This window comes from Lycorma delicatula, chromosome 12 (assembly GCF_047948215.1).
Source record: "Lycorma delicatula isolate Av1 chromosome 12, ASM4794821v1, whole genome shotgun sequence".
NCBI lineage: Eukaryota > Metazoa > Arthropoda > Insecta > Hemiptera > Fulgoridae > Lycorma > Lycorma delicatula.
This window is the reverse complement of record NC_134466.1, coordinates 71406955-71432216: the sequence shown is the minus strand read 5'-3', so window position 1 is coordinate 71432216 and position 25262 is coordinate 71406955. Positions and strand designations below refer to the sequence as shown.

At 30.1% G+C, this 25262-nt stretch overlaps 1 protein-coding gene across 3 annotated transcripts in view; it reads right to left on the bottom strand.

The window, feature by feature from the left end:
• The window catches only part of LOC142332843 (uncharacterized), a 72794-nt gene that overhangs the window by 12509 nt on the left and 35023 nt on the right, over positions 1-25262 (bottom strand). For 2 of the 3 annotated variants that reach the window (XM_075379488.1, XM_075379489.1), the window contains exon 2: positions 22437-22565. In XM_075379488.1, the coding sequence (XP_075235603.1) occupies positions 22437-22514 (78 nt within the window). In that variant the 5' untranslated portion in view covers positions 22515-22565. Of the gene's footprint in view, positions 1-22436; positions 22566-23424; positions 23531-25262 lie in introns of those variants that run through there. The other variant, XM_075379486.1, reaches the window with a different exon arrangement.

Sequence of the window (25262 nt, the reverse complement as noted above, 5' to 3'; positions counted from 1 at the left end):
GTAAAAAGGAAAGGTTAAATTTTGTGAAGTTCCGTAATGATCATTTTGTTAATGCTTCTCTAACTTTCAATTGTGTTCATTTATATATATATATATATATATATATATATATATATATATATATATATATATATATATACACTGATTATATTATATATTTCAGTATATAATCCAGTATAAAATCGTGATTTCAGTATATAGGATTGAGTTTATCTTATAACACAATTAAATAAAGTCAACATTTTTGGATTAAACTGTTTTATTCATTGAGAGTCAAGTATTAATTAAAAACGACGAAATATATTTTTAAATATCTAAATAAAATAAAATTAGGCTTTACATGTATAATAAAGTGAATTAATAAATAGATCTACGGGTGTATGTACGCGCTTACACACCCATTTGATTTGGATATTGTAGACGGGCTGAACCGTGAAATATGGAGGTCGGCTAGATTCGATAACTTTGAAATTTAGAAATAATACTAATCATTCATTACCTCCTTATGTAACGTTCGTGGTTTCTATAATCTACATGTTACATCTAAAAAAGATTAATACTATTTTTTTTTTTAATTCCTGATTTGATATTTAAAAAATATAGTAACACTTAATAACAAAATTGTATGTGCACGCGCGTGCGGGTCCGTATTTACATGTACTATATCTTGAGCTTGATTACGTATATAAAATAATTATTATATGTAATTAGATAATAAGTAAAAATCTCGTTATAACCCCTTCGTATATGGTTGGCGGTTGTAGTATATGTCCATTTATAGATTAAGGGAAAATTTATTCTCTTTAATATTTTATCTAATTATAAGTCGGGCGAGATCGATAGTAAATTTTAAAAACAATTTAATATTAGAGGACGTGTAACCGATGGTCTAATATTAAAAAAAATTTGATGTTGAATGAAACAGTTTGCGAACCAAATTTTAGATGGAATAATTTTTCATTATAATGTTCTTGTTTAAAATAGTCTATCCATGACGTCATTCCGCAGTGGGGGAAGATGAGAAGCATTATGAGTGTAACTAAAGAAATTCACCGAGATGTTTTGTCTTGTAGTTAGTTATTGGCGGGAATTATCGGTAGATAGGCGACTGAATACGTACTGCAATTATTGCCTCCAGTTAACCTTATCGTAATATTTTTAATAAATTTATTAAAATTAAAGGAGATTAATTATTATTTTAAATAAAATTTAATAAACATAAAATAATCGACAAATCTTGATTTAATTTAATTATATCGAACGTCTAAATAAGAAATAGAGATATTAACATTGTCGCTGGACACAGTAATACACACACGTACGCACGCATATACACCATATACGCAAGTTTAGAGTTGTATTTGAATTGTACCATGGCGTGATCATTACTGTCCGACGGTAGCCAATCAGAGCGAAGGAAGGTTTGTTCATTCCCCTCTCGCCCTCGCACCTTCCTCACAGACAGACAGATGTCTGTTACGTCATCCCAAAAAAATTAAACGAAAAAAGAATTACCTCTAAAATTCATCTTAGCAAAAGTCCTCAGTCAGCGGCTTTTTATCATCGACTTTCTTTTTTTTTTTAAGCATTTATTACTATAAAGAAAGTTTACTTATTACTTTTATTTTATTTTTTTATTAAACTCTTCGCTTTTATCATAATCTATTTTTTTTTAAATCTAGCACAAATTATGTATTACAGTAAATAAAACTGTACCTTCAAAACTAGATTGAACTAACATGCCGGTGTACACAAGGGGTTGATGAAGCTTTCTATTATTTAATAAAATCTAATGTTCCAGCATGATAAAACTATATGTCTTTATCGGTAATGCAAGAGTTTGCACACGCGCGCGCGCAAAGGAAGAAATCTGTTAATACATAATTGCATTTTTTTATTTCTAATAAAATATTAAATAAGTTTACTTTTTAACAAATGTTACCATTCGTAAATGGAATGCACGGAAACAGAATTTTTAATTTACTAAATTCACACGATTCGCATTTACCGGTACAAAACAAAATTCACATATTATATAAATTCATATTTTAATTTAAACACGGTTAATCAAAAATCGGCCTAAAAGGAAAATCGGGTAATATTTGAATAGATTTATAAATAAATATATACACTTATGCAGACTTTTCAGAAAAGTACAAGGTCTTCTGAAGCGGCTTTTTCATTATTGCAATACCGGGAGAGCGACTTAAAATCGAACCTAATCGATTCGAACTGCATTTATTTTAGCGTCGCGTTTAACACTGCTATTACTAATCGTCTGTTTTTATCAGTTTTAACTGTTCCTGCTACAGTCCAGTTGTGTTATTTTTTTTCCTTGAATCACCACATAAACTTGAAGCTTGTGCGTGGAATATGGAAATTTGCATTTATTATTTACTGTAAATATTATTTTTTCATAGTAAATCTGATTTTTTTTTTAAATCTCAAGTTAAATAACAGTGATTTTAATTAGAAAAAAAATCTATGTTTTCTATTTATACATATAAAAGAAGCATATTTAAGAAATATAAATACTGTAATGCACTTACAGCACAAAAATCTTCCTAGCAAGAGTTATTTTTTAGATAATAAATAATAAATAAATTATTAGTATAAATAATATATAAGTCGCAGATTATTTAATTAATTGCTAAATTTCATTAAAAAAATCAAAAGATTCTTAAGTAAATTAAAAGAGTTTTTTGAAGGCACGAACGGGGAGAAAACGTTTTTGAAGTAATTTAGTAAATAATATTTATTTGCGATTGTTATTTCTACGGTTTGTAAAATTGATGTATGCTGTTTAATTCAGTTCCATCTGTTTTATAATTGGATTTCTAATAATGTTTTTATCGCTGTTCTTCTCTTTGTAACTTCGTCTTAAAGTGATGATGTATAAATCGGTTACAGTGCTTATTATTGATGTATATAAATATGTTTTTATTTAATTACGATTTTTTTTGTCAGCATAATCTAATTTTTGATTACGAGCACAAAGATTAGAACGCCTAACAAATTCTTGCCGGTATCACTTTTGAGTAACAACTGTAAATTCTATTATGCTGGAATGAATCTATATTAACTTTATTAATAATAATTATATGAAACAAAAAAGACACGCATTTCCTTTAAATACAAATGAACTGAACCGTCTCAAGCTTTTAAATATTTGGCCAAATTTTATAAAATCAGGATGAAATTATATTTAACACTTTCAGCGCCAGGCATATTTGGCAGTGTTATTGCAGTAGCCCACGATAGATTTCCCTTTTTTTTTTTTCACCAGACCATGTGTATCAATGATATACCCGGTCACAGTTTCACCCCAGGCTGTGTGTATCATATCGTCTCACATGTGTTGTCCAAGTTGAGAAGGTTGTGTATCAATATTCTGCACGCTAGCAATGATTTGTGTGGGTTAATATGTAGGTCTGGGCTAGGGTAAAAGTTTTATGCCTTTGGGTTGTAAGATTTAACACATCGGTAGCCCTGTCAGCTACACAAAATCAGCTGACTTTTTGAGTCCATGTGTTTAGCTTGCTAGTAAAATTTATAATGAATTCTCAAGACATTATGGACTTCTTAAATAATAATAGCGATAGTGACTCGAGTAAATTTGCCGATATCTCAGACTCTGATGACCCGATATTTGATATTAACGATGCTGAAAGCGAGTCTTGTGATTTAGAAAGTGAATGTGATGTTTTTGAACAGTTTGAACTTCCTGAGAGAAGAGATGTTAGCAACTCTTCTAATTTTCAATCTAAAACCTCAAAATAATACACAGGAACCACCAAATATAATTCCAGCTGACCATCAACTTGTACAAATTAATAAAAGAGGAAAGCGTGTAATGTGTTATGCACATTTTGCTAAAATATTTGATAGAAATACTGCTGCTAAGAAGACACCGCAAGTTATCTTGTGTATGCAGTGTTTTTTTAAAATCCATAAGTGCATAAAGAAGCACTGAACTTCACATTGTAAATACCAGAAATAATAGACTAAAGTAACACTTATACTTTAGAATAGTTAGGCCTATAGCATTTCTTAATAATTTGTATTTTGTATAGCAGCAATCTACTGCCAATTATAGTAGAAACAATAACTAATAAAGTAACTTTTAAAGCGCTTTAGGGTAACTTACAATTTGTATTTTTCAGAGAATCAGTCGACTACCGATCATAAACGGTAAAAATAATAGTTTGAAGTAAAATACTGTACGTTACGTTTTGTTGATACGTCATGGTACATTGATAGGCCTATAATATTGCTTGTTATTTAATAATTTGTTTTTCTTGAGAAGCAGTGAACTTTAGACTATAAACGGTGAAAGTAATAGAATAAAAAAACTTAAAACTTTAGGATAGTTGGCCTTTGTCATTCGTCGTATCATTAATTAGTCGTGTCGGTTTCTGTATTTTTACATTAGGGAAGAATATTAAACATAATTGTATTGTAGAAACCAGTATACGTATGTTCTTAAATTTACAAGTACCCTGCTATATTTGTGAACCGTTTACAAATTTTTCTCCACAGACCACACGTATATATTTTATACACGCATTAAAACTGAACTTAAATTGATTAAAATTTGCTTAGGCCCAAGGTAAATTTTTTAAGATAATGAATTGGTCTGACTGAAGGCTCGTTTCGCTTGTGCTATTCGGCATTTTATATCGCACCTGATTCGTCCATATTTAGTAATTCTACTTCCCAAATAGTAAAATTCTTCTACCTCCATAATCTTTTCTCTTCCTATTTTCACATTCAGTTTAGATTTCCATCTTCATTATTTCTACTACATTTCATTACTATCAGTTTGTTCTTGTTTATTTTTACGCGGTAGTTCTTGCGTAGGACTTCATCCGTGCCGTTCATTGTTTCTTCTCAATCCATTTTACTCTCGGCTATCATCATCAAGTCAAATATATTATGAATATGACACTATTTACATTCTTTAAAACTTCAAGATCTTCCAATAACAAATGAAAATTATCTTGTCGCTCTAGAATTATTAAAGGTGCGGTTTGACAATAAATATGTAATTGCTTTTCATAATGCTGAACGCATTTTAAAATCAGGTTCTGTAAAAAAAGAATCTGTAGATACTTTCTCCAATTTTATTAATGAAATATCCTCAAACGGGAACTCACTTAAAGCGATGAAACTTCCTATTAATAAATATGAATTTATCGTAGTTCAGTTTTTAACATCTAAATTGGATCATAACACCTCAAGATTATGGAAAGAAAGGTTGTCAAATGAGAGGTTTCCCACCTTTACAGACTTCATTGAATTTCTTTAGTCTAGATGAAAACTTTTAGAAAATATTAATTTATCCATTTCAAACACGCAAGTGAATACGTCATAAAATACAACCAGATCTTTAACCAAATGTTGAACAATACAAAATTCAATTTGTATCGATGTTCATTTTGTTAATCAAATCGTTACTTATATCGAAGTAAAGAATTTTTAAATTTGTCCATAGATAATTGTAAAAAGTTTTTGGCAAATAATTGCTGTTTAATTGTTTATGTAAAGGTCATTGTATTAATCAATGTTGTTCAAAGAGTCTGTAAGATTTGTGATAAGAAACACAATACGCTTGTTCTTATGGATAAAATTAACATTCTAAGGTTGACGGCAATAAACTCGAGAGTATAACTTATTGTTTGTTTAAAAATCAGTCAAATGAAAATGTAATGCTGTCAACAGCTGTATGTAGTACTACTGATCTACGTGGTAATACGTTTTCATGTAGATTACTGTTAGATTCTGGTCCGCAAGCAAATTTTTTTCATTTAGTTTTGCCCACAAATTAGATCTTAAACTTAATAAAAATAATCTACTCGTTTCAGGCATAAATAATTTATTAGTTCAATCCAAATACAGAGTTACACTCGCATTATAGAAACATTTTGTTCAAGTAAAATGCGTTGTTTTACCAGATATTACTGACAGCCTCCCTTCATCTGTATTTGACATTTCTCACTTCAAATTACCTCATAATATATTTCTGTCTGATCCCAATTTCAAGATACCGAATAACATTGATGTACTAATTTTAGTTGAATTCTACTCGAGTCTTATTCTTCCTGGGAAATTCACGTGTAATTTCAGATATCCTATTATACAGTCAACTAAATTAGGATATATAATTAGCGGTCGTCTTCCTAATAACGGTGAGGACAACAATAATGTTACGTATTTTCTTGTACATAACACTCATAAAAATTTTATGTTGATGATCTATACTCAAGAACTTCTGGGAACTTGAAGAAATTAATATTGATGCTTCACTTAAGGAAATGAAACCTCACCATGTTAAAAACATTTTCAAACCGATACCGTTTGAAATAATCAGGGCAAATTTGTCATGTCAAGAGTATTAACATTCAACTAGGCGATTCCTTTGTCTATACTAAAAATAGATTATCTTTGGAAAGAACGCTAAACAACTTTTCCAACCTTAAATATTCCGCTTTCAAACAAAAATATTTAGATTTATATCATTTATCACTACTCAACTCCAATGATTTGTTAATAAACAAATCGAATGTATGTTATTTACTTCACCATCCATTATTTAAACCATCAAGTTTAACTACTAACATTCGAGTTGTATGACGGTTCAGCGAAAACCACGTCCGTCAACAATACTCTAGGACCTGAAGTTCAATAAAATTTAATTTCCATATTGGTTAGATTCAAAGTCAGTAATTACATCGTTATTTCTGACATAGCTAAAACGTATTGCCAATATTAGTTAAATCTAGCCATTCCAATTTACAATGTATACTTTGGCGTGATTCTCCAGATCAGGAGATAAAACACTACGCATTACGTACGGTAACGTATGGGATCACTTGCGCTTCATATTTGGCCGCACGGTGTTATTCAACTTGCAGTGAAAATGAAAATGAATCTCCACTTGCATGTAAGTCCATTCGAAATGATTTTTAACCGAATGAATTATCCAATTTTAAGGGGTTGTAAACGGGTAAAAAACCCCAAATTACAAAATAATATATTTCATTATATTTTTGGACAATATAATGTTTTAAGTAGATTTTATAAGGAAGCTACTTATTGTAATGGATAGATGATTAGAATTCCGGAAAATTTCGACATATTTTCGCATTTCACATTCTCCAGACCCTAAAACCATCGTCAGCTCAAAAGTTGATATATATATGTATGTATAGTGTTTCTAAGATGGTGGGCTGGCTATACATTTTCGTAAACAAAAAATATCCTTTGAAAAAATGACGATTTTGCCTTCTTTCTCCCCCTGTCGGCCATTTTGTTATTTTTATATAAAAATTAGTATGTCGAGACAGTAAAGAAAGAATGCAACTCTATAAAGTTTCTTATGCGAATGTATTCACGTCCAATAAGAAAGGGAAAACCGACTGGATTCCGTACATGGCGCTGTTTAACAAATTTCTATTTTTATATTATATAAATCGATGCTTATTTCTTCGTTTAACCCCTACAGGCTCAATGAACAAACTTAAAATTCTTGTTTTTTTTTTTTTAATATGACAGTGAGGTAGATAAATATTTTCGTACGTAAAAAATTAACGGGATTCGTATCCAGAACCTTTCGGATATAAGTCGGTTACGTGATACATTTAATCTGATAAAGTAAAATGAAATGTACATTTTTTTGTCAACCAGAATGGTAGTACTAAAAAAATAACCAGAAAATTGTATCCTGTTGCCATTGTAAAACGTATTATCTGTTGACTGATAACCGCCTCGATTGACCTGACAGTTTCTAATGCAGTACATTTTCTGTAAAAAAAACTCCCTTACATTTTTGGGTCGATGAAATCAAAAGAATGGATCCGCGTTGTACAAAAAATATTTTGTTAAGTTTTCAGGCTGTTGCGTAATTAAAGAATAATGAAGGACGCGCGCGCGCACACACACATTATTTTTATATAACTCTTACTCATTGTTAAAACATTTAGGGTGACATTTCGTCTGAATTCCTTCCTTTTGTACATTAAATAATTCTGGGTTCGATTTCCGTTTACGCTTGGCATTATCTTACATTTTTATCAAAATTCAAACGTGAAAAAAAAATAATGTAAAAAAATGCTTGAGTAGTAAGTAACGTTTGCGGCATCCGTGGCGTGAACGGTAATGTCTTGGCCTTTTATCCTGAGGTCCCGGGTACGAATCCCGGTCAGGCATGGCATTTTCAGACGCGACAAAATTATCATTTCATCTCATCCTGTAAAGTAATAAAATAAATTAATAAAAAAAAGAACCGGTTAAAAATATTAGTTTAATTTAGTGCGAGATAACTCGGCTACGCGCTGTCTACAATGCTGTTGCTATGAGAGGTTATTAACCTTCTCTATCAAACAACAGCTGTGTCCAAGGTTAAACTGCAGCTGCCGTCCCGTACACGCACATGTGCGTAAAGCGCATTTTAACAAAATTCATAACTAACGAATTTACAATACTGAATAAAATAAAGCCGTTCGGTTCATTACTTTCTCACACCCTCCGGCCTTTTTATTTTACTTCTTTTTTTTTTTTTTTTTAATTTTATGCACAGTACTTTTGAACGAAACTGTTAAATAATATAAAACTGTGTTCCGAGTGTTCAAGTATATTGTTAACGTTTTTTAATATTTATTAACATTAAGTACGTAATTTTGTGCTGAAACCGAGAATCGAAATCGCGACTTTCAACTTGTCATTCTTTTTTTAATAGGTGATACCTAAATAAGTATTTTTAAAATCGAGAATCGAAGACTTTCATTACATCAATATTTTTGATGTAACGTCTAAATTTATTAATTAATTTTTTATAACGATTACGCGTGCAATTAATAACATTTTTATAATCGAATCTTTAATTAATGATTATTTTTTTAATGCACAAAACTCAGACAAGTATTACACATATGGACTAATGCACTAACTCTAATCAAACCGTAAAAATTAAATATAAATTTAATACAAAAAATTTAAACTTCTTTAAAAATAATTCCAAAATTTATTTTTGAAAAAAGAACGGTTAAAAAGTTGTAACGATATAAGAACCGGAAATTAATTAACGAAATTTTTAATTAATTTCGTCTTCAGCTCGACGAGTACAAACCCGACTTGTTCTGCTCGCAGAAACGATAATGCTATTTAAATTCGATAATTTATTATTGTTAAATATTCACAATATTAGATTGGAGGTTGCGTATGGAAGTATGGAACTGAAATTTTGAAGTGAATTAAAATTTCAGGACTGACCGGGATACGAACCCGGACCTTTCGGATAAGAGAGTAAACATTACTACTCTACCTCGGCGACCGGCGAAGTGATTAGTTGATGCGAGCTAAAGTAGTAATAACATTAACTTATAAATTTAAAAGAATCGAAATAAAAAAAACACACGCGATAGAAAGTGAAAAGTGTGAAATTTTATAGGATGTGATTTTTAGTAAATTAAAAAAATAAATAAACAATTTAAAAATATTTTTAAAAAAATGCAACTTTACGTTTTCTCATAAGCATTATACGTATGGAATTATTGAGAAAATACTAATTCTAAACCGAGAACTGAACCCGAGACTCTCAGTTTACTCTTATTTTTTAAATGTGAAACCTGGCTAAACAAACTGCGATCCGGTGTCCAAATCGAGAATCAAATCCGTGACTTTCAGTATCAGTCAGTCTCTACCGCGTTACCGAGGTGACAAAATCGATTATAAAAATGAAATGAGACGCGAAAAATTATAACTATAAATTACTTTGTGTCCTCTAAATATAATTTTTGAATTAAATTCATACTAAATGTATGTTAGCGTGTTTGCGTTCGCCCGCGTATTTGTATTGTAGACGGGCAGGGCTGTGTTGTGAAATACAGTAGTCTGCTTTTTATTACCTACATTAAACAGATGTTCCTGTTTTTCCCTCGCTTTTCTTTGCTGATTAGTTACTAAATACGATATGATCTAAGTTGTAAAATTGTGTTCAATTTTGATCCTTGCGTCTGCGGTCACTCTTGATTTATTATCAACAATTATTATTTCTTACACATTGTTTTAGATAGGTGACCTTCATTTTTGGATGAGTTAAGATGTTTTTTATATTATTTTAATATAATTTAAAATAAGTGTTCTTTTTGTTTTCCTGGTGTATCCATACTTATGTAATGGATTTTAGAATACAATTTGCACTGTTCTATTTTTACAAATTATCATATCCATTTATATCATATCATTTTTTAATATCATATTTTTTTTAATATCATATCATTTTCTAATATCATATCCAAGCATTTCTAATATTGTTTTCTATTTATAATACCGGCGAAGTAGTATCCCAAAAATAAACAAACAGAAATGAAACAAATTACACGGTTATAAAATTTAGGTTAATCGGCCAATCCATAATTAACCAAGGAAATAAAGTTATCGCACAATCTAAACGTACTGTACTCGTGGGGTAAGCAAAATACGGTTAATGTGTAAAAACAATTATTTTAGATGATTTAAAATCTAGTCGCAAGTCATCAGTCAGGAAGTCCAGAATCGAACCTCGAATCTTCGATATAACAGACAAGTACGCCTGTGCCATCGATGCGGTGATATATTAAATTAATTTCTAAGTTTTGCTTTTTTCAATTACCGAGCCATATTTGTAGTTCATAAAATGATATTGTGCTTCTAACCTAGAAAAATAATTTATTAAAAAATGTCAAGTTCATCCATTACAACTTTTTAATTAAATTGTAGAATATAATACAAAAATTATTTATTTCCATTTTTTTATTTACAAAGACACTACTAAAAAATTCATCACCTTAATTTGACCTGACAATACTTCTAAAGAAGAGAGGCAGCGATACATTTTTGTTAGTCTAACAACCTCTTTTTCATTGATGTTTTTTTTTGATTCATAAAAACTCTAATTTTTTAATTTATAAAATATTTAATAAAGAACAAAATCATTATCAAACTATAAAGGAATATTTATGTTGGAATTACCAATAAAAATAGTACGTATTTTACAAGTAATCCATTTTAAATACTTAAAAATGTTTAATTTGTAACTTGCCAGTTTGATTCAAGTAATCAGTGGGTGTGAATGCCTATAAATAGTTGATTGTTAGTTACAATAAGTTTTTATTGTTGCAATAAGTTGATTATTTTTTTTTTGTTTATAAAAGAATGGCCTTGAAGATCCAAATGTACAGTTTAAAAACCTGCAGGCCACCCAGGAAGAGGTTATAACTGTTGTTGCATATGAAAATATTTTACCTGCAAAACGAAAGCTTGGCCATAGGTGGGAGTACCAAATCAACAATTATAATTTATTAGAAAAAAAAAATTTAACTTCTTGCCCACCCCCAGTTTTCTACAATTATCTCTCTCTTACACATATACACAACACAATATTGACACTAACCATATATATTAACATAACATTCAAATTTAAAGTTGACTACTCTTTCGTGTAGACTAAATCATTTTCAATTGTAAAGTAGAAATTCCACTCTAAAAATTAAATTTAAATTAATATTGTAGGTACTTCTTGCACACCCAGCTGACAGTTAAAGAACTTAGGTGTAAAAAAAGAAAGGTTTTTGAAACAATGTACGATAAGGCCTGGAACAATAACATTTTGTGTAAAAAAATCCTTTAGTAATAGCTTTCATCCTTAGCTATCGTCACCCTGATGTTACCACTTCATTTGTAAAAGATCAGAAGACCTTATAAACAAACAGATCTAATGAAAATACAGATATTTACTGAAAAAAAAGGGAAAGGCTTTCCCTACTTGCACCACACATTACATTACAATAGTTTGATAAATTCATTTACAATAGCATTTTGCAAAATTATCAGATGAAGGTAGCCAATAAGTTGATGCCCAGCAATGCAATCCATAGTCTAATTTTGAATGAACTAGACCAAAGTAGATTTGACAAACATCTACTGAAAAAACTTATAACATTTTTTAATGCATGTAAACAAATCTCTTCAAAACTGTACACGTATATGTAAATTCCTTGATAATATACAATCTACCTTCAACTTTACGTATTTAATAGAATTCACCCAAGATATGTTTGAAAAGTGGCATTGTAGTTTAATATGAGCACAATCAAAACTAGGGTATATAAATGGAGGTAATAACCTGGAGGCAGATAATAAGGGAAAAATTAGATAATTTGATTTTTAAAGCAGTCCAGATCAGCCTGCTAACCTATTGATATTCTTAGACGAATGTACTAGAGCAACTTCTACCATAGTAGCTTCCTCTTGCCATAAAAGGTATGCCAAATAGGTCGTTAATAAAAATTATAAATAGAATAGGTCCTTACTAACCGGGCCCTGGGGATTAAACAATTCACCTGAAGGTTATTGCTCACTGTCGCCCATAATTATGCACTTATTTCTGCCTTCCAGATAATACGCAAACCATTTTAAAGCTATTAATTTCAGTATGTACATTTTAAATTAAAGGGAATTTGCTGATTAACTATATCAAATAATTATGAAACATTTGATATTTAATCAAGAAATAATACAGAAAGATGCATTGAAAATTCAGTATTCACCCTCCTGAAAACCAAATTGACATGAGTAAAAATGTATTTTCGGATAGAAAACTAACCAACTTTTTTTTTAATTGCTTTTTCTAGCAATTTAAAAACTGAAAGAAAATAAGAACAAAACGAAAGTAATGAAATGTAGTAAAAATAATGAACATGGATCACTGAATGTGAAAATAGGAGGAGAAAAGATTACAGAGGTAGAAGAATTTTATTATTTTGGAAGTAGAACTACTAAAGATGAACGAAGCAGGAGCGATATAAAATGCCGAATAGCACAGGTGAAACTAGCTTTCAGTCAGAAATATAATTTGTTTACATCAAAAATTAATTTAAATGTCAGGAAACGATTTTTGAGTATCTTTTTGGAGCGCCGCTTAATATGGATAAAGCTTGGACGATCGGAGTACCTGAGAAGAAAAGATTAGAAGCTTTTGAAATGTGGTGCTGTAGGAGAATGTTAAAAATCAGACGGGTGGATAAAGTGACCAATGAAGAGGTGTTATTACAAATCGATGAAGAAAGAAGCATTTCAAAAATATAGTTAAAAGAATAGACAGACTTATAGGCCACATATTAAGGCATCCTAGAATTGTCGCTTTAATATTAGAGGGTCAGGTAGAAGGAAAAAATTGTGCAGGCAGGCCACATTTGGAATATATAAAACAAATTTTTAGGGATGTAGGACGTAGGGGGTATACCGAAATGAAACAACTAGCACTAGATAGAGAATCATGGAGAGCTGCGTCAAACCAGTCAAATGACTGAAAAAAAATTGACATATCAGATCAGCAACACATGTAATGGTTTATAATTCTCCACTGTCTTTTGGCAGGTAATTCCCCCATTGTTAGAATATTGTTTTTTAACTGCCATAATCCACACATTTATTTTTTCTTAGGCCAATCCCCAGCAGTGCAATCTATAATTGAATTTTGAATGAACTAAAAACAAAGTAGATCTGGCAAAGAACATCTAGTGGAAAAAACTTCCTTATATGATAAAATTGTTTTAATTCATATAAATAAATATTTCTTCAAACTCTGTACATGAAATTCCCATAAATTTGTCATTACCATCAAACCAAGTATTTAATAAAATACATCTGGTATATGACTTAACATTTGCACTGTATACAAGCACAGTCACCATTCTAATATATTAATGAAACTAATAAGCTGGAAGCAGATGATAAAGTAAAAATTATATATTTGATTTTTAAAGCATTTGAGCTAATTTATTGACAAAACTATAAGCCTAAATTATCCAAATCAGTCTGCATTACAGTTTGCAACCTATTAAGATAGGTTAAGTAGAGCAGTATTTGTATGAACTTCAGGAAATGTTGGCATTGCAAGAAATGAAAGCGCAGATGAAGCTGCCAGTACAGCAATAGTCTGTGATAACTTGGATATATTTCCTGTACGAGTGGCCGATGTTAAAAATTGTCTAATACTATAAGAAACAGGTAGAGTAATAAATGGAGAAGATTAAATACAAAACTAAATGCAGTTAAAACTTTTTCATATAAATGGAAGAGTGACGTGAAGTAAAACTCGCCGAGAACAATAGGTGGTGACCAGACTTACAATTGGTCAAACACGAATAAGAAATTTATATTTGTTAACCGGCGAAGAAAGACCAATGTGCAGTGTTTGTAATAAAGCACTTATAGTCAAGCATCTAATGGAAGAGCATACCATATATGAGAACCTCAGTAAAGGGTTCGGTTTAAGAACTAATTTTGCTGCTGATTTGGAAGATGGAAATGAAGCAAAAATAGTTGCGTATCTGCATGCCAGTGGAATGAAGAGGTATTGCGGCAAATAGATGAAGAAAGAAGCATTTGGAAAAATATAGTTAAAAGAAGAGACAGACTTATAGGCCACATACTAAGGCATCCTGGAATAGTCGCTATAATATTGGAAGGACAGGTAGAAGGGAAAAATTGTGTAGGCAGGCCACGTTTGGAATATGTAAAACAAATTGTTAGGGATGTAGGATGTAGAAGGTATACTGAAATGAAACGACTAGCACTAGATAGGGAATCTTGGAGAGCTGCATCAAACCAGTCAAATGACTGAAGACAAAAAAAAAAATTAAGTTTTACACATCATCAAATTACAATAAACCACCTAATATGTCATTGGCACCTACGAGAAACAGCTGTGAGGTAGACCTTATTTCCTTACAACTTTGTACAATACGAATAACAATGTACAAGATTCAAGATACCTATAGTTACAGAAGAAATCTCAATTTGTTAACCCAAACTCAACAGTCATCCAAATGTTCTGACAGTTAATCTTTGACATTTATATCCAATTGACCTTTTTTTTAAAATTCAAGATCTTTAAGAAGTAAATCCTTTTATGAGAAGTATGATGTAAATAAGAGTTAACTTTTGCGTTGAGGTTTCTCCTTCAAGACAGTTGTAAACATTTACATTGCTGCTCGATCTGTTAAAGAAGGTCACAATGACACTAACTGCGAAGAAGGTGAAAAATGTGCGACTGCAGTGGTTCACATATACAGCCCGCTCCTGAGATTGCCCAACCTTTAAAGAAGAAAAGGCAATTCTCAAAATCTGTACTGAGCAGAAGTTATCTTTCCCGGCTGCACGCAGAGAATATAAAAAGATAAAGAATTTACGGAAACTGGTTAAACCAAATGTATCTTTTGCCACCGCTACATCGAAACAAACTCCTACAAATGTTAGTAATCAGCAGTGCGGATCCTACAATGAACTTAAAAAACTTGTTCAGATGCTTTCTGATCAAGTAGCTTCACTTACAGCCACTATCTCAGAGCTGACAGAGATGAATAAAAAGTCTTTCGTCCCAGTTAGTGAATCCAACAGTGTGATTCATACAAAAGTCCCTGTTCCCAAAGTCTTACCGGTACGGGCAGGGACTATCATACCTGGCAGTAAGCCACCTAATAAGCTCCCCGTAAAGGGAACCCACATAATCATCCCCTCTGGGATGTCTACTGCGGCATCCCATTCAAATAAATCTCCTCCACCATCATCATCTCATATACTGGAGGATATGGTTGAAGAACTACCCGACCCCAGGACATCGGAGTTCTTTAAAATAAAAAATACAAAAAATAAAAACCGAATCACGTACAACTAATTTTTATATAGTTTCCCAATTTTGTTTTTTTTTACCTTTATGAACATTATTCAGTGGAATGTTAGAGGTCTTCGGTCCCGCATTGAAGATATTAGAGTACTGGCGCACGCACTTGATCCACTAATCATATGTTTCCAGGAAACTCATCTCTACAACATGACCCAATAACACTCAGAGGATACTTCTGTGAGAGATACGACTGTCTAGTAGACAGTAGAGAAAGTGGTAGAGTGGCTATTTTCATGGATCAGGAAGGTGGTGAAAGCGGCAATGAAATTTATACAGGCGAGAATTTGAATACAATGGGTACTTTATAGAGTTCAGATAAGAATCCGATACTCACTGCTTTAGGTGCTGGGAGATGGGTCAGTCCTCCTCTCAATGTTACAGGCCTGATCGCACTGGTCGTTGTTATAACTGCAGCGGACAAGGCCATAAGAAAAGAGACTGTACGGAGTCTTCAAGGTGCCTGAAATGTAATAAGGCTGACAGCGGGGCCTGCAAGAAGACCGACTGATGTAAGTCAATGTAAACCATAGCGCCTTTTGACCGTGCTCACAACATGATTTGGAGAATGGCCATTGAGGAAAACATTGACTTTCTAGCAGTTTCAGAACCTAATATGAGGAGGGTGACTGCCTACACTTGGGAGGCTGATGCAGCTATTCTGAACGTATCAGGTTGGTATGCACAGATAGGCGTCTCTAGACATAATGGATTTGTTGCTGTGGAGCTGACTGAACATATACTAATATCTGCATATATCTCGCCCAACTCGGGGATGGCAATGTTTTCTTAATTTATAGAAGAATTTATAAGAGGACATCACAAACCCATCGTATTACTGGGCAATCTGAATTCTGAATGTCGTGGTTACTGGTTATGATGAAATTTTTTATCATAATAAACATCATTTACCTTAGAGAAAACGTTACCTACAATTTTGAATTCTAATCTTATAAATATAAATATAAGATTTACATAAATTCTTACCAGATATAAAAATATAAATTTTGTAACATTCAACATTTACTAAATGAGAGTTTGATAGTAAATAATATTTATTTATTTTTTGTACTGCGACGTAATATTTAAGTTTGTGCATGGAACATGGAAGCTGAATTTTGCAGCATATCAAAAATGCCATGCCTGACTGGGATTTGATATTAATCATCGATACAGACATTTTTTTAAGGAATTGCAACTATGTATTAATAATATTGTTGATAGTCATGTACCAAATATACTTATACAAAAATGTAATTATCAAAGCGGTTCTATAGTGAACTTATTATCACAGTTATTAATAAGAAAAATTTTAATAAGCTTAAAAAATAATATAGATCTACTTATTATTAAGACTATTTAACAACAATGTATATGTAAAATTCTTAGTCACAAAGATTTAATTTTTAATTATACTGTTAAAGTTGAGGAATCTTTATCTAATGATTCCAAATATTTCTTTTAAATCTACTAACAAAAATGATGACAGATCTTCTATTTTATGTACTTACGATTTTCTATTCACGGGTTTCATGCCCATTTATCTTAAATAAATAAATAAATAAAGTTAAACATTTACCACACTTACAGAAATAAAAAAAAAAATCAAATACCAATTACTCAGCCTTTGCTTGATGATAAAAATGGAAAATTAGCTCTAACAACAAAGAAAATTGCAAAATTATAGAAAGTACTTCAAAAAATTATTATGTTGTTTGAGTCTAGCAGGTCCATTACTGCCACACACCTCGCAAGCTTATCAGTCAATACGATGTTGTATCATTAGATGGTTTACCTAGTTTGATTGGTTTCAGCTATTTTCCATAGATCCAGAAAATATTTATTTTTGAGAATGGATGTAAAGCAATAATAATTAAAACTAGCTAAACAAGAACGTTATGACGATCAAAGTTCACATTGTAGGTAATTTATGAATTAGATGGTATATGAACAATCTTGATTGATAGATTATACAAACTGGTGAGTAATATTTATGAAAAAGGGGAATTTCCGTCAGACTTCAAAAAAAGTGTTATAGTAATGATACCAAAGAAATCAGGGGCAGATAAATGTGAAGAATACAGAACAATTAGTTTAACTAGTCATGCACCAAAAATCTTAACTAGAATTCTATACAGAAGAATTGAGAGGAGAGTGGAAGAAGTGTTAGGAGAAGAACAATTTGGTTTCAGGAAAAGTATAGGGACAAGGGAAGCAATTTTAGGCCTCAGATTAATAGTAGAAGGAAGATTAAAGAAAAACAAACCGACATACTTGGCGTTTATAGACCTAGAAAAGGCTTTCGATAACGTAGACTGGAATAAAATGTTCAGCATTTTAAAAAAGTTATGGTTCAAATACAGAGATAGAAAAACAATTGCTAACATGTACAGGAACCAAACAGCAACAGTAACAATTGAAGAACATAAGAAAGAAGCCGTAATAAGAAAGGGAGTCCGACAAGGATGTTCCCTATCTCCGTTACTTTTTAATCTTTACATGGAACTAGCAGTTAATGATGTTAAAGAACAATTTAGATTCGGAGTAACAGTACAAGGTGAAAAGATAAAGATGCTACGATTTGCTGATGATATAGTAATTCTAGCCGAGAATAAAAAGGATTTAGAAGAAACAATGAACGGCATAGATGAAGTCCTACGCAAGAACTATCGCATGAAAATAAACAAGAACAAAACAAAAGTAATGAAATGTAGTAGAAATAACAAAGATGGACCACTGAATGTGAAAATAGGAGGAGAAAAGATTATGGAGGTAGAAGAATTTTGTTATTTGGGAAGTAGAATTGCTTCGTCCATCTTTTGCTAGATGCTTCGTCCATCTTTAGTAAAAGATGGACGAAGCAGGAGCGATATAAAATGCCGAATAGCACAAGCTAAACGAGCCTTCAGTAAGAAATATAAGTTGTTTACAACAAAAATGAATTTAAATGTCAGGAAAAGATTTTTGAAAGTGTATGTTTGGAGTGTCGCTTTATATGGAAGTGAAACTTGGACAATCGGAGTATCTGAGAAGAAAAGGTTAGAAGCTTTTGAAATGTGGTGCCATAGGAGAATGTTAAAAATCAGGTGGGTGGATAAAGTGACAAATGAGGAGGTATTGCGGCAAATAGATGAAGAAAGAAGCATTTGGAAAAATATACTTAAAAGAAGAGACAGACTTATAGGCCACATACTAAGGCATCCTGGAATAGTCGCTTTAATTTTGGAAGGACAGGTAGAAGGGAAAAATTGTGTAGGCAGGCCACGTTTGGAATATGTAAAACAAATTGTTAGGGATGTAGGATGTAGAGGGTATACTGAAATGAAACGACTAGCACTAGATAGGGAATCTTGGAGAGCTGCATCAAACCAGTCAAATGACTGAAGACAAAAAAAAAAAAAAAATGAACAATCTCAAAAAAAAATATATGAGTATGTGTATGTAGTAGTTAAGGGTTTTTGGGTTGAAGCACAAACTTTAATGAACTGAATTAATGAACTGAGAGTCTCTGTCACTGTGTGACCTGGGTTTGAAATGAATGATTCATATCGGTCAATTGAATAATATTACAAAAATAATACGGGTAATATTAAAAAAATTTCTGTAATAACAAATTTTTGTTACAGTAATAAAATTTCTGTTTAGCCATGGGACTTCCAGCGGGGACTGCGTGTGAGGCTAGAGTGATGAGATATATGAGCACCTCATGGGAGGCTAGACCAATCATTACCATCACTGGTAACAAACAGGATGCCCCTAGGGCGCTGTTTTAGGAGATGCAATATGGTGCTGTTATAATATCTTTGCACACAATCATCCGATTTTCAAAATTCAAATGGAGAATATATATATTATAAACTTATAAAGGTACATATTACACAAAGCTGCAGTAGATGGCAGCACTTTTTCAAATAATGATATAAATAAATAATTCAAATCCACATAGTACCGTAACACTGACTGGCCAACTTACATGTATTTAATCTGGTTATATATTTAATTTAATTTTTACTAAACTTGGCATCATATTTTATACATGTAATTTTTAATTTCTATAATTTATATTTTAATTTTTAAAATATCAAAATTTTTATATTTTCTTGATAAAACAGTTAAAATAAAAAAAATTACAACTGAAGATGTGGGTTTCCACAAAAGTTTTTGTAAAAATATAAAATAAGGTATGTATTATGTTTCTGTACTTGGATGGATCAATTTGGTTTACAATTTGTATACTAGTACAGAGGAATATGGGTCTTCAAAAAGATTATTGTATATTTATATATATATATATATATATATATATATATATATATATATATATATATATATATATAAGAAATATAAAGAATATACACTTCATGAAATGTATCCAGATAACCCAATGCGTCCATTAATTAATTTCACTCCTTGTTATTTTATTACCAAAATAATTTATAAAATACTCAAGATGAAAAATCAATTTAATTAATAAGTATATTATAAAAAATGGGTACAACTTACTTAATAAATTAAATAGTTTAATAGTAAACAAAAGTACTAGAATGATAAGTTATGACATAAATAGAAAATTAATAAAGACCTGAAATGTATAGATATTATTATAAACATCATTAGAAATTTATGTAAACAAAATTTTGAGTTTAACAACAAATTTTTACACGCCAAATAATATTTTACCCATGGGATTTCCATCATTGGCCGTTATGGCCAAAATTTATTTACAGGAATTTGAGAGTAGAATAGTATATGGTATTACCCACATTTATAAAAATTGATCACGGGTTTGATATTTATATTTTGGTAATCTATGAACCTATTATAAATAACGAATAGTTAATAATTTTAAAAAACTTAATTCTTATAATAATTTAAAATTTACATTCGAAACTGACAAATACAGAAAAATATTTTTTTTTAGATGTTGACAGAAATTAGTAAAAGTAATAAAATTATAACACATGTATATAGAAAACCAACAACTAATAAAATAACTATTAACAAAAATTCAGATCATCCTTGGGCGCATAAAATTAATAATAAATTTTCAAACATGTTAAATAGAGCATACATTACACACACAATAATAAAAAAAAAAATAATTAAAGTTATTACAATAAAAAATGGATATAACATGTCATTAATTGATAATAGTTATAAAAATTAAAATTTAAAATCTAATAATAAAAGTGTCTATGAAAATATTTATATAAAATATTGCTACACTAACAACAATATTGAAAATTTGGTTAATGTCTAAAATGATAAAAAAAAAATAGCTTATAGACCGTACAATCGCATAATAAATGATTTAAAAATCCATAATAATGATCTCAATAGCTTGTGTGGTATCTATAAAATAAATGCAATGATTGTAACAAAATTTATATTGGAAAAACTAGTAGATCTTTTAGGGAAAGTTTTGCAGAACATTTTAGTTAAAAACAGGTTAGGTTTCTCCAATCTTGCTAATCAATATTAATCTTAATTAATAAATGGTTTGATTAATGTACAGACAGAATATCAAAACCGCCTTAGATAACCGCACATTTATATAATTTAAATAAAAATGTAACTTATTTTAGTACAGAATTGTATGTGTGATTAGTCACAAATAATAAAAATTTTTTATCTCTAACTATTATGACTACATGTTTTTATATATTTACAATTATAAGTTTTAAATTTTAATGTGCGATTTTTCAAAAGAATATGTTTTATTAACTGATGATGAGGGAAACCCTCGAAAGCACTTTTATATAATAACAACATGCTTAATGTGAGGCATTATTGAATTCTGTACTTTTGGTGGTTAAACTTTTTATACTTTTGTCTTTGACATAATCAGTACAGAGGGGAAATACGGACAAATACAATAACAAAAAAAAACTGATTTTTCTAAGTTTATATATATATTGTTTGTCTGTTGTTAATGCATCATGCGAGAACCAACTGACCAATTACTTTCAAATTTGCAGGATACATTCATGTTATCCCAGAGAAGCTTTTAAACCATCACTCGAGGCCCTAACTCCCTTGTAAGTTAAGATATAACTTAACTTCACCCCCAAGGTGGGTGAAGTTATTATAAATTAAAGATACTCATTAAGGAAAAAATAAACTAATCCTTTTACTTCATTATTATATTTCTGCCCTTGCAAAGAAATAAGTTAAGAATTTTTCATCGTCAAAGGTGTGTGTACTTTAGTTACTATAGTTCCCATTATTCTACCTATTGTAATTTAGTTCCTTTTTCAGATTTCTGTAAAGCCTGAATACTGTAACTATTATTTATCAGTATTATTCTCATAACCATGAGAATAACATACAGTGCAGGAGTCTAGGATATGGAGTCATCTGGAAAGATGGAAATGGCAACCGAAGCAAAATCTGCAGATGTCCAGGACACCAGTCCCCCTGGAAAATTGGGAATGGCAATTGAAGCGATGTCTGCAATGAGAACTCTATCAAAAAGTTAAAATACACGCATTTCAGATATCACTGAAGTTTAAAAACAACACTTTGCCCTCAAACGTTAACCGTTTATCATTCACACACAACTTAATAAGTCGATATTAATTAAATAGAAAGAGAATTAAAAACAATTTTTTTTATAACAGAACACACGCGTGCATGCATACACCCACAGAAATGAAATTAACAAGAGATTAACCCATGTTTGTTATAATATCCAATAATTATAAATACTTACATGACCAGGATAAAATTCCATCTCTTCTTCTGTCTTCACAGTGTGTAAATCATTTATTTCAAGTTCAATGATTTTCATGTTAAGATTAATCTGTGGTGAAACTTCATCATTTAATGAGATCTCAGACTCCTTTAAATAAGATAAAAAAAAACCTTATAAAAATGTGAAAAATTAATTATTATTCGACAAATAGTCTTTTTTTATTCTGAATATAACTTAATAATACCATTATATAATGGTATTATTGTCATCATAAAACAAATTAGTAATAATAAAACAAATTATATGATAAAAAAAGATGTGTTTAAAGTGTATACAATTTTTTTATAAAAACACATTAAGGTAAATATTTAAAAATAAAAGGACACAAAATGATAATTCACAATTTAGAGGGCACTATTGCAAATGAAATATATATTGATCGGAATCCAGATAAATTGAGATTTTTTTTTTTAATTAGTATTATTTAAAAATTTATCAACAACGGAAAGTTGTTTCCATAAAACAATTGTTTAATTGTATTTTAAATAAATTGCTGGAAGATTTTTCAAATGATTCGGGAATTCAGAAGCACACAAAGGGCCCTTTCTTATAATATGAAGTACCATGTCAAGTTACGCGAAAACAGTACTATTATATGGTTCAGTTTAGGTGGATATTGTTATTTTTTTAAGAATAAGTGAGAATTGTTTTTAGTAAAGATTGCACATCCATAAATATAAACACAAGGATATTTAATTTCACTTATAAACAGTTAATGATCAGACAGCACAATTTTCTATCTTAAAAGCTCAATCTTACTTTGAGGGAGTGCCAAGATTTCATATTAAACTTTATAGAAGAAATATGTAGACATAATAACCATTTCCTATAAAACTTCATACTTCCTATTGACTGCAAAAACGGCATTAGTAATGACAAATTCATCATAAAAAAAAATCTACTTAAATTCTATTAATTTACGTTAGAATGGTATAAAATTACTTACTTAGTCAGATAAACAAAAGTGAACACCACCAAATAAATAATACTTATATTATAATATAAACCCCAACCTCACAACGGTCTTGACAAACGTTCACACCAAGATGGAAGTAACAAAGGTGTATCATTGCGTACAGTATTCGGCGCGCATGCGTATACGCTCGTCCCAAAATCTCATTTTCTACCGGGTTATTTGAATATATAAGTAAGGGATTTTGGGACAAAAGTTTTTAGTCGTACAAAAATTTTAAATATATGATAATGATTAAACGAGCTAACAATCGAATATTTATTTATGATTATTCACTTTCAATATGAATTAGTATTATTTGGCACTGATAAAGTCGTAATATTTATTAAAAATAATAAAAAAATTTTTTTAATAATCCTTAATAAAAATAAATATTTTATACAAGTCTATTGATTCTTAAGAGTATTGAAATCGATTGTTAATTTAGATAAAATTCAAAATAATGAATGAAAATCTAAACAAACAGGGGACACATCTTATGAAGTGCAACTGACACGTTAAGTATTTGTGTAGCGTGTGTGGCTCTACGGTAACGACTCCTTTTGCTATTCGTGGGGTTCGGTATCGAATCACCGATAATTTTTTTTATGCTCATAAAATATTTTTTTAATAATATTATTTTCCATTTTTTATGTGAAACTATTTAATGTTGTTAAAATGGAAAATCAACTAAATGGGAGATAACTTATTTCAAAATTTTATAACTATAGATCTGATATTATTTATTTTGGTCAATCTTCGGAATTGATGATTTTTTAGTTTAATTAAAAATATTATCGCAAAACAATTTTTGAAAGAAATTGCTTTTAATAATCTAATTTACACGGGAAAATGAGATATTACTTTTTTTTTTTACGGATACCAAAATGAATATTACTTTATAATACTGAAATGAAAATAAAATAAAAAGTTGTTGTTTAGTGAAAAATAATTTTATATTCGATAAACCTATTTTTCTAACGAGTCAAATGAAATGCAAGGGATTTTCTAGGTAAACCATTTTAAACCGTGTGCAATAAAGAGAACAATTGCAAAAGGGTCGGTTTTGGTTTTTATGTTAATGAAAACTATTTTATTTTCTATTTCATATAAAATGTTTCCATTACATTTTCATTTTGAATTAAAATAATTAAAGTTTATTTTCTGAACCGCTCTGTACCTAATAGTACATTAATAATTAATTCAAGGTAAATTGTTTATTAAGAAAAATTATTAGAAATTATTATATTGTTAAGAAATAAACGAAATTAATCATTCAGATCATAATTCTCGACTCCACATACAGTCAATTAAATTTTATATAAAATAAACAAAAAAACCTACACTCCATATTTATTTGGAAGTGTGTGTACACGCACACGTGAGTACGTCACTTCCTATTTATAAATATTAGAGTAAAAATCCACGTCAATAAATTTTATATTTTTTTGTTTCAAAAGTTTGTTTATTTTTGATAATTCTGCCTTTAATCACATTGATATCTAGCTTCTGTTTGTGCGCCAACCGCATAAACGAATTTAAACATCATGGTGGGAAAAGGATTTTGGGACGAGCCACTGCGCAACGCTGGGTGTGCAACACCTTGTTACTTTCATCATGAGTTGGATTACATCATCCAGTACCCAACTCATATAAAAATATACGCCATAAATTATCACAAAATATCTTAATTCATAATACAAATATTAAAATTTACCCTTTCATAATTTAATTCCTGGAATTTTATTTTTGATTTTGTACCAAAATCAAATTAGAAAAATTTGATTTAATAATAATTTTCATTCATTATCCTGATGAGATCTGGTTAAAAA